General features: G+C 41.1%; 1 protein-coding gene across 1 annotated transcript in view; it reads left to right on the top strand.

Moving 5' to 3' along the window:
• Positions 1–604: 604 nt before the first annotated feature.
• ARHGAP26 (Rho GTPase activating protein 26) overlaps positions 605–13,252 on the top strand; it is a 552,571-nt gene continuing 539,923 nt past the window's right edge. Inside the window, exon 1 of the mRNA XM_044659871.1 lies at positions 605–758. Coding sequence (XP_044515806.1) covers positions 605–758 — 154 coding nt within the window. The remainder of the gene's footprint in view (positions 759–13,252) is intronic.

Raw genomic sequence — 13,252 nt, 5'->3', positions numbered from 1 at the left:
CCATGGGCCGGGCGGGCGCGAGTCCCCTGATTGGCCCTGGCGGGATGAGATCATGGCTAGCAGGTTCGGGAGGCCCAGACCGCGGCGGCGGCGGCGGTGGCGGCGGCAGCAGCGGTAGCTGGGAGAGGGCGCTCCAAGCAACAGCGCATTGAATGGGGAAGGGAAGGCAGCAGACCTGTGCTGTGCTGCTCCAGGGCTGCCCGTGGCTTTGCAGTGTGTGCCGCTCGCCATGAGGAGTGCCCCAACGCTCGGCTGCTCTTCCTGCTCCCCGCTGCTCTTGCTTCGGGTCTTCTGAACCTGCGGCGGATGCGGATCGCGCGGCACCCTAGAGTCTGCTCTTCGCTCCCTGCCGGCTCCCAGGGTCCTGCCCGCCCCCTGTGAAGAGCCGGAGCCCCACCTGTGGAAGAGGTGGCGCAGGGCGCACCCCCGCGATAACCCAATTGAGCTGGGCTTGCAAACGAAAGTAGAACATTTTGCATTTTTTTTTTAAATAAGGTATAGGCATTGGGAACGAGTGCAGGGGCACTGGGAAGGAGAGGGAGGGAAATCTCTGGGCTAGTTTGTCCTTGGGGAGAGGTTTCCTCCCCCAGGCTTGGGGGAGATTATGGGACTCCCAGCTCTGGAGTTCAGTGACTGCTGCTTGGACAGCCCGCAATTCCGAGACACGCTCAAGTCTCATGAAGCCGAGCTGGATAAGACCAACAAGTTCATTAAAGAGCTCATCAAGGATGGGAAAACCCTCATCTCGGCGCTCAAGAGTAAGTGCCGGGAGGCGTGCGTCGGTCTGTGATTGGGGGGAGTACAAGGAGCTGTGGAAGGAAGGGTGCAAGCTCCATTGGAGCGAGGACGGGGGGCTTCCCGGGTAGGGGATCGCTGTGGGGAGATGATCCCGTCTGAGCTTCTTCTTTAGAGACTTATCTCCTTGAATGCTCTGGGTTAAGAAAAATTTTATTTTTATTCCCCTCTTGCGGGCACTGATTGACACAGCACTATGCGGAAAGGTTATTGTAATGAGGCAGGAAGCAGGAAAAAAATGGAGCGAGCTGGCAACAATTAGATGAGGTAAGGGGAGGACCCGTCGGTGGTACAACGGCTTGCATTTCGGGTTGTCGTGATGTTTACCAACAGTTCTGCTGCAGTTTAGAAACACTAGCGCCGAGCGGTAAATATTGCCCCTGTGGGTGGCTGTGTGTGGTGCACAGGTGTTAGAGGAAGATGTGTGGAGCTAGATAAGGAATGCAGGAGCCTTGGGTACAATGTAGCCCTTCAGGGGAGCGGAAAGTGATACCTCTGGGTACCCGTTTGGTATGTAGTTGGAAAGTTCGCTGATCCTCTTCTGTGATCCTCACCCTTAACCCTCCCTTGGCCAGCAATACGGAGCTGGGACCTTTCGAGAGTGCCCCCTTGGCAGGGACTGCTTTTGTATTACTGCTCCAAAGCAAGGCTGGTTGAGCTCCTTTTGGTCCCTTTAGCAAAGTATTCTCTTTTTTGTTTCTCTTGCTTCAGGGGTGGTTTCTTCATTTTCTTTTGGCTGTTTCTTACCACTAGTGTATTTGTGTGTGTGTGTGTGTGTGTGTGTGTATTTGTGCCTAGTTTTTACTCTTCCAGTATTTATTGTTAGGAAAGTAACTGAGAAGTGGAGGCTCCTTTTTTGTCATTTCAGCATTCAGGCTCCGACTGCTGAATAGCAGAAGGTGATGAGGGTGGGAGGACTCGAATCAGACAGAGTGTTCCTCCTGAAAGTGTGGGTGAAGGTTTAAAAATAGATAAGCTTGTCTCAGCTTCTCTTCCATGTACCTCTCTCCACCCCCCAATACCAATGGACCTCAGCAACTAACACTGCAGTCCTGTCTGATTCGGAAAAAAAAAGAGATGAGGGGGTGACAAGATAAGGTGCTAATCACTTCCCCATATACATTTACCTTTTTTAGATTTGCCCCATCTAAAACCTTTGTGTGTGTGCGTGTGCGTGTATAGAAAAAATGGAATTTGGGTTGAACTTAATAACTTTAATGTAGTGCTTTGAGGGCCTAGACTATCTTCTGTTTATTGATTGATAAAATATCTTTTGCTGTTAAGTGACCTTGACTTTTCTGAGCCTCAGTTTCTTCATCCACAAAATGGGGGTTAGTAATAATATCTACCTTCAGGATTGTAAGACCCCAGGGAAATAATTTATTTACAGGCTCAGTAAACTGTAAATTTATATGTAAGTTAAAGCTATTGCTTTTATAGAAGCTGGAGCCATCTAATAGAAGAGTAATATTCTGAAGGGATTACTAATTTGGAAACTGGAAGAAACTTCTGTGATAACTCAATTCTTTGGAAAGTTAAATTGACTTAATTTAGGTGTTAGAGTTAGTATTGGTTTTAAGAGCATCTCTCTGTTCTTAGTTTCCTTATATGACATGAGGAGGTTGGACCATAATAATTAGAACTCTCATAATAACATTTTAAAGCTTGAAGAAAAATCTTTCCTTTTCACCACCCAGTGAGGTATAGATAGTAAGTGCATCATCATTTTCATTTTATAGATAAGGAAATTGAGCCTGAGAGTAGTGATTTCCCTCAGTCACATAGGGTAGGGTCTAGAGCTGCAAAGGGCCTTTAGTCTGGCTTCTTGTTTACAGATGAGGAAACCGAGGCCTAGAGAAATGAGTTGTGTTCAAGGCCAAATAGGGTAAGTGACCAGTAGAATGCAAAGCCAGATATTCTGATGCTAAATCAGGGCTCTTTCTACTGTGCCTAATACCTTCTTAGAGGAACTCTAGAGTCTTTTCTGGTTTGAAAATTCATTTATCTCTAGCTTATTGCTAAAGCAGGTAGTTGGTTTTGGAAAAATACAAAGTGGGGCCTAGCTAGATGGACTCCAAAAGGGAATACTGTTTGCTTGCACCTGCCTCTTCTAGTTTTGGAAAGGCAATACTATTCCAATGGTTAGAGCTTCAATAAATTTAGGATGAAAATGAGTTAGAAATATTAGATCATCTCTAAAAAGAAGATCCATTCTGGCCTAGTCCTGGAAGTGTTTCTGAGCTAGGGAGTAGATTTGAAATGACTTTATTGCAGGTTGCAGACGTAACCAGAAGATTACCTTTGGGCCTAGGGTGGTTTAAGGATCAGCTAGGTATTTCAAGTTGAGTTGGCCTAAGAGTTCTAGTTTTATTATGAATCTTTTTTTTTTTTTAAAGCTGAATTGAAATTCCAGGGTGATATTAGAGCCATCCTTTTTCTCCTTGGAGTCTATTTTCATTTAGACATATATCTTGAAGGTAGGATGGAATGGGGTTGGCCCCTTCTGGAGGAGGAAGGTGTAGATGGGAATTAGAGAGAGGAGCCTTCTGCCTCATTTCCTCTTTTGTGTATATCAGATTTCCTTTAGTGGAAGTAGTGAAATTTGAGTGTGAGGAAGCATGTTGAGAAATGTTGGCCTTGGGGTCAGGAGATTCTTAGGTCCAAATCTTATTTCTGGCATTTGTTGTGTAACCTTGGGTAAATCATCCTTTCTCTAAGCCTCAATTCCCTTCTCTATAAAAAGAGGAGGCTGGGTTAGAAGAACTCTGAGGTTCCTTATCTTTGATCTACTTCTGTGATCCCTATTTTAGGAGGCCAGATAGATTGAGCACTGAGCTTGGAGTTGGGAAGATCTGATTTCATATTTGGCTTTGGGTGTCTAGCTCTTTGATATTTAACCTTTATTTTCCTCAACTGTAAAATGAACATAATAATAGTACCTAGGATTTTTTAGGTGTATTAAATGGGATTACCTTTGTAAAATGTTTAGCACGATGCCTGGAATACAGTAGGCATTTAATAAATGCATTTTCTTCCTTTTCAGTGCTAAAATTAAGTAATTTTATGTCATATCTCTTTTTTGTGCTATTTAGTGGATAGATCGTTCACTTCATTTATTTATTTAATTTAGAATAGTTTTCTATGGTTACATGATTCATGATCTCCCCCGCTTTTCTCCCCCCTCCTGAAGCTGGCAAGCAGTTCCACTGGGTTATACATGTTAGATTGCTAATTTTAAAAAATCTTTACCTTTAAAAAAACTTTAAATCCTTACCTTCTATCTTGAAATCAATACTAAGTATTGGTTCCAACACCCAAGAACAGTAAGGGCTAGACAGTAGGGGTTAAAGTGCCTTGCCCAGGGCCTAGGGGTTAAAGTGCCTTGCCCAGGGCCACACATCTAGGAAATGGCTGAGATCAGACCCGAACCCAGGACTTCCCATCTATGGGCCTGGTTCTCTTACTCCATGAGCCACCAAGTTGCCTCAATTGCTCATTATCTTAAGAGGCCCAGAGAGTGAGCACCAGTGGTGTATATGTGAGCGAACTTTCTTCAGGAACTACAGTTAGGAAAATTAAGTTTGGATATAGGAGTAGAAATTAAGCTCTTTTATTTAATTTTTTAATTATTAAAAAATTTTTATTTTTGTCATATAAAATACACTTCCATATTAAGAGCACACTCATAGATAACCAAAACCCCAAAATAAAAAAATAAATACACTGATGTGAAAGAAGACTCCAGTAGTTCTTTCTCTGGAGATAGATAGCATTCCCTTATGTAAATCTTTCAGGATTGTCCCAGGTCATTGCATTGCTGAGAGTAGCCAAGTTTTCACAGATAATCATCGTCCACTATTGCTATTATTGTGTACAATGTTCTCCCAGTTCTGCTTATTTTACTCTGCATCAGTTTCTGCAGATATTTCCAGCTTTTTCTGAAATCATCTTGAATTAAAGCCCTTTTAAAGAAAGCTGATATTTTTAAAGAAAGTGTTTTTAAAGAAAGCGATGAATCCAGTCTGAGACCGGTTCTGGTTCTGCATCTAGGATCCCAAGAGCTCCAGTGCCTATTCGGGGTGGCTCCTGGAAAAGTTGTGTTGTATGATACTGATTTACTTTAGTTTTATCTATTTTTTTACTTCTTTAATTCTCTCATCTGAGTAATTTGTGTCTCAGCCAAGAGTTTTATCATGCGAGTCTCTTGTGGGGTGGAGATAACAAGGCCTGGATCAGCTTCTTGAGTTCAGGGTAGAGAATCCCAAGTCTGGACTTAGACCGTGTCACTGATATGTGTGTTGAGTGATAAGGAAATCTTCTGAAGAGATTTTCGAGCTAGGGTTGTCAAGGGTTTGCTGCCTTTGGGGTACAAGTTTCTAAAAACGATGATGTTTTTTAGAAGAAAGAGTGAAAGCAGGAGTCTTCTTTATGGGGGTTGCTGATTGGAGTTGACCTACTTGTGTGGGCATCAGTGGGCGACATTCTCAAAGGATGTTTGTACCAAGAAATGGTTGAGGAATGTTTTGTCATTTAAGTCACATATAAATTAGGCCAGTCAATTACAAAGCAATGTCTTCCACCTCCTCCTCCAGATCCAGCCTTCCCTTCTGTTTCTCCGGAAGTTTGAAATGATAATCTAATAGCTTGATTGATTTATCCTCTATTCAATTGCTTGGGTTGGGCTCTCTCTTTTCCCAAGAATTTGTTGGATTTGAAATCAGAGGACCTGGATTAGAATTGTGGTTTGGCCACTCATTGCCTAAGTGACTCTGGGTAAGTCACTTTTCTTTTTTAATTTAAAATTTAAAAAAAAAAATTTAGAACATTTTAGAAAATTTAGAATACATGATTCATGATCCCCTTCCTCCTAAAGCTGACAAGTAATTTCACTGGGTTATACATGTATCATTGTTCAAAATCTATTTCCATGTTATTCAGATTTGCAGTAGAGTGATCTTTCAACATCAAAACTCTAATCATATCCCCATCGAACTACATGATTGATCATATGTTTTTCTTCTGCATTTAGTTAGTCACTTTTTTTTTTTAAACCCTTACCTTCCATCTTGGAGTCAATACTGTGTATTGCATTGCTTCAAGGCAGAAGAGTGGTAAGGGTAAGCAATGGGATTAAGTGACTTGCCCAGGGTCACACAGCTGGGAAGTGTCTGAGGCTAGATTTGAACCTAGGACCTCCCATCTATAGGTCCAGCTCTCAATCCACTGAGCTACCCAGCTGCCCCGTTAGTCACTTTTCTAAACCCGTTTCTTCTGTGAAATGAGGCTGGACTTGATGGCTTCTCAGGTTCCTTCTGTTTCTTGTCTTTTTTTTTTTTTTTAAACTTTTACCCTCTGTCTTAGAATCAATGTACCTAAGAACTGATTCTAAAACCGAAGTGCAATAAGGGCTAAGCAATTGTGGTTAAGTGACTTGCCCAGGGACACACAGCTAGTTCCTTCTTTTTCTAAATTCATATTCATCATGCGCTTTGGAATTCAGGTGGGAAACACTATTAATTTGTTATTGATGAATAAGTTAGTTTAATGACTTGCTTTCTTTTTTGTTTTAGTTAATGTTTATAATAATTTTTCTCTCTTCTGCTTCCCCTGCCCAATTAAACAATTTTTAAAAGAAGAAAAAGAAAAACTTTCAAAACAAATATGAATAGTCCAGCAAAAACAAATGACCACATGGATTATGTCTAAAACTGTATCTCTGAATCTGGCCTCAGATACTTCCTAGTTGAGTGACCTTAGACAAGTCAATTAACCCTTATTGCCTAATTCTTACCACTCCTCTACTTTGGAACCAATACACAGTAGTGATTCTAAGATGGAAGGTAAGGGTTTTAAAAAAATAAAAATAAATGTGTGTCACTGTATATTAAGCTCCCTGCTTCTCAGGCAGGAGAAAAGGTAGTCTTCATTCTCCTAACTCCTATCTTATCATTGCATCAATCAGTACTAAAGTCTTTCAAATCTATTTTCTTTATAATGTTATATAAATTATTCTGCTCACTTCATTCTACGTCCTTTCATAGATATCTACCCAATTTCCTCTGAAATCGACCATTTTGTCACTTCTTATAAAACAATAATACTCTATTCATATTCTATAATTTGTTTAGCCATTCCTCAATAGTTTTTCAGTTTTTAGCTACTATGAAAAGAACTGCTATAAATATTTTTCTATAGATGGTTCTTTTTTTTTTTTTTTTAAACCTTAACTTCTGTGTATTGGCTTCTAGGTGGAAGAGTGGTAAGGGTGGGGCAATGGGGGTCAAGTGACTTGCCCAGGGTCACACAGCTGGGAAGTGTCTGAGGCAGGATTTGAACTTAGGACCTCCTATCTCTAGGCCTGGCTCTCAATCCACTGAGCTGCCCAGCTGCCCCCTAGATGGTTCTTTTTGTATTTTTATTTTTAAAAAACCTAACCATGTGTCTTCGAAACAGGACTAGGCAATTAGAGCAAAGTGACTTCTTCAGGGTTACACAGCTAGGAAATCTCTAAGGCCAGATTTGAACCCAGGTCTTCCTAACTCCAGGTTTGGCTCTCCATCTACTAAGTCACCTAGCTGCCCCCGGTCCCTTTCTTCTTACTTTTTGGGGTATAGGTTAAGTAGACAATAGTTAAATCCGACTATGAAGAGTTAGTGATTTTTGGGGCTTAGTTCCAGATTGCTTCCAGAATGGCTGGACTAATTCACAGCCCCATTAGTAGTGCATTAATTAGTGTACTTGTTTTCCTCCAGCCCCTCCAAAATGTGTCATTTTTCTTTTTCGACATCTTTGCCAATTTAATGGATATGAGGTAAAACCTCAACATTGCTTTAGTTCGCATTTCTTTTAATAGGACAAACTACTTTTTTTATGAAATGGACTGTTTGACAAGTTCACCTAAATTTAATAGCACTTTTAAGTTTTTGCGGAAGTTATTTTTCTTTTACTTTGAGACAGTTAAATATATTCATTAAACAAATATTTATTCTGCTAGGAACGTTAACACTCTGAATAAGAATTTATATAGCCCTTTGCCGTTTACAAAACACTTTGCAGACTTGTCTGATATTATCTCATTTGATCCTCAGAGCCGCCCTGGGAGGCAGGTGCTTTATTATCAACATTTTACAGATGAGGAAACTTGAAGCAAATAGAGGTGAAGGGACTCTTCCAGGGGAGGTGCCTGGCCGAAAGCTTGCTTCTGATATTAGAGTGTAAACTCACTTCGAGTGGGGATTGTTTCACTTTTTGTACTCGGGTTCTCCTAACACAGTGCCAGGCACTTAGTAAAAAATATACTGTACCACATTCAGAGGAAGAACTGCAGGAGTGGAAATAGAAGAAAAACAATTGCTTGAACACATGGGTTGAGGTGGACATGATTGGGATGTAGACTCGAAACTACCACACCAATGCAACTAACAACAATTTGGAAATACATCTTGATCAATGACACATGTTAAAACCAGTGGAAATACGCATCAGCCATGGGGGGAAGAATGGGGGGGGGTGAAGGAGAAAGTAAGAGCATGAATTATGTAACTATGTTATCTTTTCTAAAAAAATATATTAATAAATGTTTTACACACACACACACACACACACACACACACACACACACACACACACTCTTTAAGGAAATTGATGACCGATTGAGTGGTAGTTATCCATCAGTTTGGGTGCCTGAACAAAATGAATGGGGTTGAATCTGTATTTTTCAGAGGCCTTCTTGGAGATGCCACTGACATTGCCGCTCTGCATTCTGGGCCATTAATTAGCATTCCTTTAATTAGCATACCATCTCCTCCCTTTCCACATCCACCACTATTTTCTTCTCTGGCTACAAAGATGCTTAGGGCAATGGCAAAAGAAACTCTAACTAGATGGAGAGACCCTTAGGGAGGAGACAAGTAAACTCCCATTCTAAAGGATGGAAATGGTGATTTTTGAATCAGGTAACAAGTATCAGGTTCCAGCTTTATTTTGGTCTCTGAGAAGATACTGAAGACATTTCCCAAGATTATGGGACTGTGTGCTCCCAAGCCTGAAGTTTTCATGTTGAAATAGCCATTGCTAGCCAAAGGGGAACATGTGAACTTTGCAGAGTTTCCCTTGACCTTGTGGGGCAGTAGACTTTTTTCGGGTCAGGACTGAGTGATTACTGGTGATTGTGGGGCATTCATTCTATTTAGACATGGATAATAAAGCATTGAATGAAGAGGCCAAAAGGCTGGGTTCTGTTCTAGATACTTCTGCTGACTAATTCCTGTGGCTCTGGCTAGATCACTTAAACTCTTTGTTCTTTAATCCCTCATCTAGACAAGCTGTGCCCTCCCTTACCTCCCTAGTGTGTGGTATAGATTTTGGGAGGCGGAATGGTTGTAACTTTGGTTTTAGCTGCTTCCTGTGTCACTGAAATAGTCCCTTCAGCTCCCTGGGCCTCAATTTTCCCATCTTTAAAAGGAGGGTGTGAGAACTGGTGATCTCTGAGGCCTCACCTCTTGCTTTAAATTCTGGGCTCCTTTAAGAAGCACCTGTTGGTTAAACACAATTCCTTCTATAGATTACTGGAGGCTTTTTTTCCTTTTGTCCCATTTTTAAATTAAAAACCCTTACTTTCTGTCTTAGAATTAATACTATGTATTGGGTTCCAAGGCAGAAGAGAGGTTAAGGGCTAGGCAATGAAGTTAAGGGACTTGCCCAGGGTCACACAACTAGGAAGTGTCTGAGGCCAAATTTGAACCCAGGTTCGACTCAATCCACTAAGCCACCTAGCTGCTCTCTCTGCTCCACTTTTTTTTTTATTTATTATTATTTTTTAAACCCTTGTACTTCGGTGTATTGTCTCATAGGTGGAAGATTGGTAAGGGTGGGCAATGGGGGTCAAGTGACTTGCCCAGGGTCACATAGCTGGGAAGTGGCTAAGGCCGGGTTTGAACCTAGGACCTCCTGTCTCTAGGCCTGACTCTCACTCCACTGAGCTACCCAGCTGCCCCCTCTCTGCTCCACTTTTAAAGGGAATATCCAGCGTCTTGCCACCTCGGAGATGCTGCTGCTTCCCCCCACCCCCATTTGAAAATGGTTGTAATTTGCCAGATTAACATTTACTGGGCATAAAAAAACAGTTTGAATCAAAATGAAAATTTTGCAGCTTTAAGATAAAGAAGATCCTTTTACATAACCTTCTTCTCTTCCCCCATGTCTGGGCCCCCAATTTGCCTTGCTCCTTCTCTATGAAAGGACATCATATCTTAGAGAAGAAGGAGAAGAAAAAAACTACTGTTATGATAAGAGACTATAGAATGCTCTCTGGTGTTCCTATATGTTTCTTTTAGGAAAAAAAATAGCTAGTGGAATGGGTATATGATGTACAATCTGGCATCGAGAAATATAGGAAAGGACTTTGGAGTAGGAGGGCCTGGGCTCTAAATTCCAATTCTGCCCTTGTTATTTACTTCTCTATTTGACATGGAGAAAGCCCCAGAACACCTCTTGCCCTCATTTTCTTCTTCTTTTAAATGAAAGGGTTGGATTGAAGGGGCAGAGGTCATTTATAGGTCTAAATTCAATGATTGCTATGTGTATTGAAATATCTTCTCTCATATCTATGTATGAATGCATGTATGTCTGTCAGATTATTTATCTATCCATCTATCTGTCTATCTAATTATCTCTGTGTATGAATGTATGTATGTGTCTGTCATATTATCTCTCCATCTATCCATCCATCTATCTGCCTAATTATCTATCTATGAATGTATGTATGTGTCTCAGATTATTAATCTATCCATCTATCTGTCTATCTGTCTACTTATCTGTCTGTCCATCTATCTATCTACTTATCTGTCTGTCTATCTATGAATGTATATATGTGTCTGTCAGATTACCTATATCTATCTGTCTGTCTCTCTGTCTGCCTGCTTGCCTGTCTGTCTGTCTATCTATCTCTCTTATTTCTCTGTCTGTCTACTTATCTGTTTTGTCTATCTATTACCTGTCTGTTTATTTATTTAACTGTTTGTTAACTTATCTATCATCTGTCTGTCTGTTTATCTATTTATCTGTCTTTATATCTGCTTGTCTGTCTCTGTCTCTCTGTCTATATATATCTAATTATAATAATACCTATATCTGTTTCAGGAATACAGAGCTGGCTTCTTACAAATCCATATTAATTTATTCTAGGATAAACTTGAGTTCCTATGTTATAGCTGAGAAGCAAGAGAAGCTGATTTGGAATTAAGAAAGCTTTGGTTCAGATCCCCCCACCAACATTAATTAGTTCTGACCATGGACGAATCACTCAAACCTTATTTTTCTGTGAAAAGAGCAATATTTCTGTTGTCTCTTCCTCTACAGGTTCATGAGGCTCAAATGAGAAAATGGCAAAAGACTTGTTGTAGGCAAGGCCTCTCTGCTGAAAACTATGTCCCTGAACATTCTCAGAATCAAAGAGGTCCTTGTAAATGCAGCTGTTTCTTGAGAAGATAACAGTGGGCTTGGATCATCCCTCTCAGTATTTCCTGTGGCATCGATCCCAAACTTAGAAGATTAGAAAAAGAAAGTTTGTCAGGGGCATGGCTTTTAACATTATGCTGGGATTTCTAATTGGATTCTTGAACTGTGTCTTCAGTGATCCGTGATGATTGGGGGTCATGTTAAATACACAATTCAGAATCTTCATTTTAGCTTAGAAACTTCAACTTCCTGGGCAAACATTTCCTTTGCATCTCTGGTAACAGCCACAGGCATGAGACCTGTTTGCTGATACTTCACCTTTGTGCTACCCCAGGTGTGGAGGTGAGCAAGATAGTAGCATTCATCTAAAGTTGAATTATTAGCCCCTGGCTCATCTTGGTCCAGTTTTTCCTTGTCTTTGTTGAGTGTGAGCTAGCTGACATTAAGTTACTTTCTATCTTAATAACAACTTTAAGACAGAAGGGCAAGGGTTAGTTAGGCAGTGGGGGTTAAGTGACTTGCCCAGGGTCACACAGTTAGGAAGTGTGAGGTCAGATTTGAACCCAGGTCTTTCCAAATTTGGGCCTGGCTGTATCCACTGTGCCACTTAGCTGACCTGAACCCTTTATTCTCTAAAAGACTAGGAGACTGGTTTGATTGAATTGCCTAATGTGCCATTTTAGATTGTAAGGTTCTTACAAGTAGGTGTTTCATTTTTTGTATTTATATCTTCCAGGGTCTAGGATGGTGCTTGGTAGATTGTTGCTTATTGATTGGAGTAAACCACTTTTTTTTTTTTTCCAGGATAATAGGTTCATAGAATAGACTTTTGAGATTATTTGGTGTCAGCTTCTCATTTTAGCCGGGAGGTGATTTCCCCTAAAGAGTAAAAGGGGCAGAATCAGGACTTGAACTCAGCTCTCTTGACTCCATTTTTGGGTATTGAGAAAAATTTTGGAGTGACACTGCTTCATAGTTACCGTCCTGTAGGTATGAGGTAACTGCAGTCTGGAGAGGTGGTGGGCAGACACTTCTGTTGCTGGATATGATGAAATGACTTTCTCAATTCTCAACTTTTGCCCACTTCACAGACAACTTTGTGTTGAGACAACTTTCTGGGTCATTATGCCATTTCTCTGAGTGAATCTACCCATCTTCCTATTTATTTCAGACTATACTGCAAAGAGTTGGAGTTTGAATCCGAGATCCTGACTCAGTCATTCAGTGCCCATGTGATATAGGGCAAGTCATTTCTCATTTCTGGGCTTCTGTTCACTCATCTATAAAATGAGGGGGTTATAAAGTTCCCTTCCATTGGATTTACAATAATTCTATGAGAGGACTTGTCCGAGGTCATGTAGTTCAAAAGCTGTCAGCTTAGATTTGAGCCCAGGAAGGTCCTTTGATTTAAGTATATTTCATTTTCCCTTACATAATTTCTCTTGTACCATCTCTTCACCTGGTGCCAATGAAGAGTTTTGTGGGACAGAGAGGAATCAGGGGGCCACAATGTGTGGCTGAGCTTGTATCGAAATCCAAAGCTTCCCGTCTCCTGATCAACCTGTTCCCAGAAAGCCTGGTAGACCTGTGGCAACCTCCTGCGAGATGCTAGGACTCTGAGGGAGTGAGAAGATGGAAATAATCTGAAATTGTGTGGTGAGTGTGTGTGTGTGTGTGAGAGAGAGAGATGGGGGGGAGAAAGAGAAAAGAAAGAGGAAGGAGAGGGAATGAATGATGGAGAGAGAGGGAAAGAGAGAAGATGAGAGAAGAAAGGAGGGAGGGAGGAGAGTGAATGATGGAGAGAGGGAAGGAGAGGGAAAGAAGAAAGGAGGGAAGAGAGTAATGGAGAGAGAGAAGGAAAATGGGGGAGAGAGAGAAGAAGGTAGGAGAGAGAGGGAATGTTGGAGAGAGAGAAGAAAGGAGAAAAGGAGAAGAGAGAATGATAGAAAGAGGGAAGGAGAGAGAGAAGAAAGGAGGGAGGAGAGTAATGGAGAAAGAG

This window comes from Gracilinanus agilis, chromosome 2 (assembly GCF_016433145.1).
Source record: "Gracilinanus agilis isolate LMUSP501 chromosome 2, AgileGrace, whole genome shotgun sequence".
NCBI lineage: Eukaryota > Metazoa > Chordata > Mammalia > Didelphimorphia > Didelphidae > Gracilinanus > Gracilinanus agilis.
The sequence above is the reverse complement of the archived record's forward strand: the minus strand, read 5'-3'. Positions and strand labels throughout refer to the sequence as shown.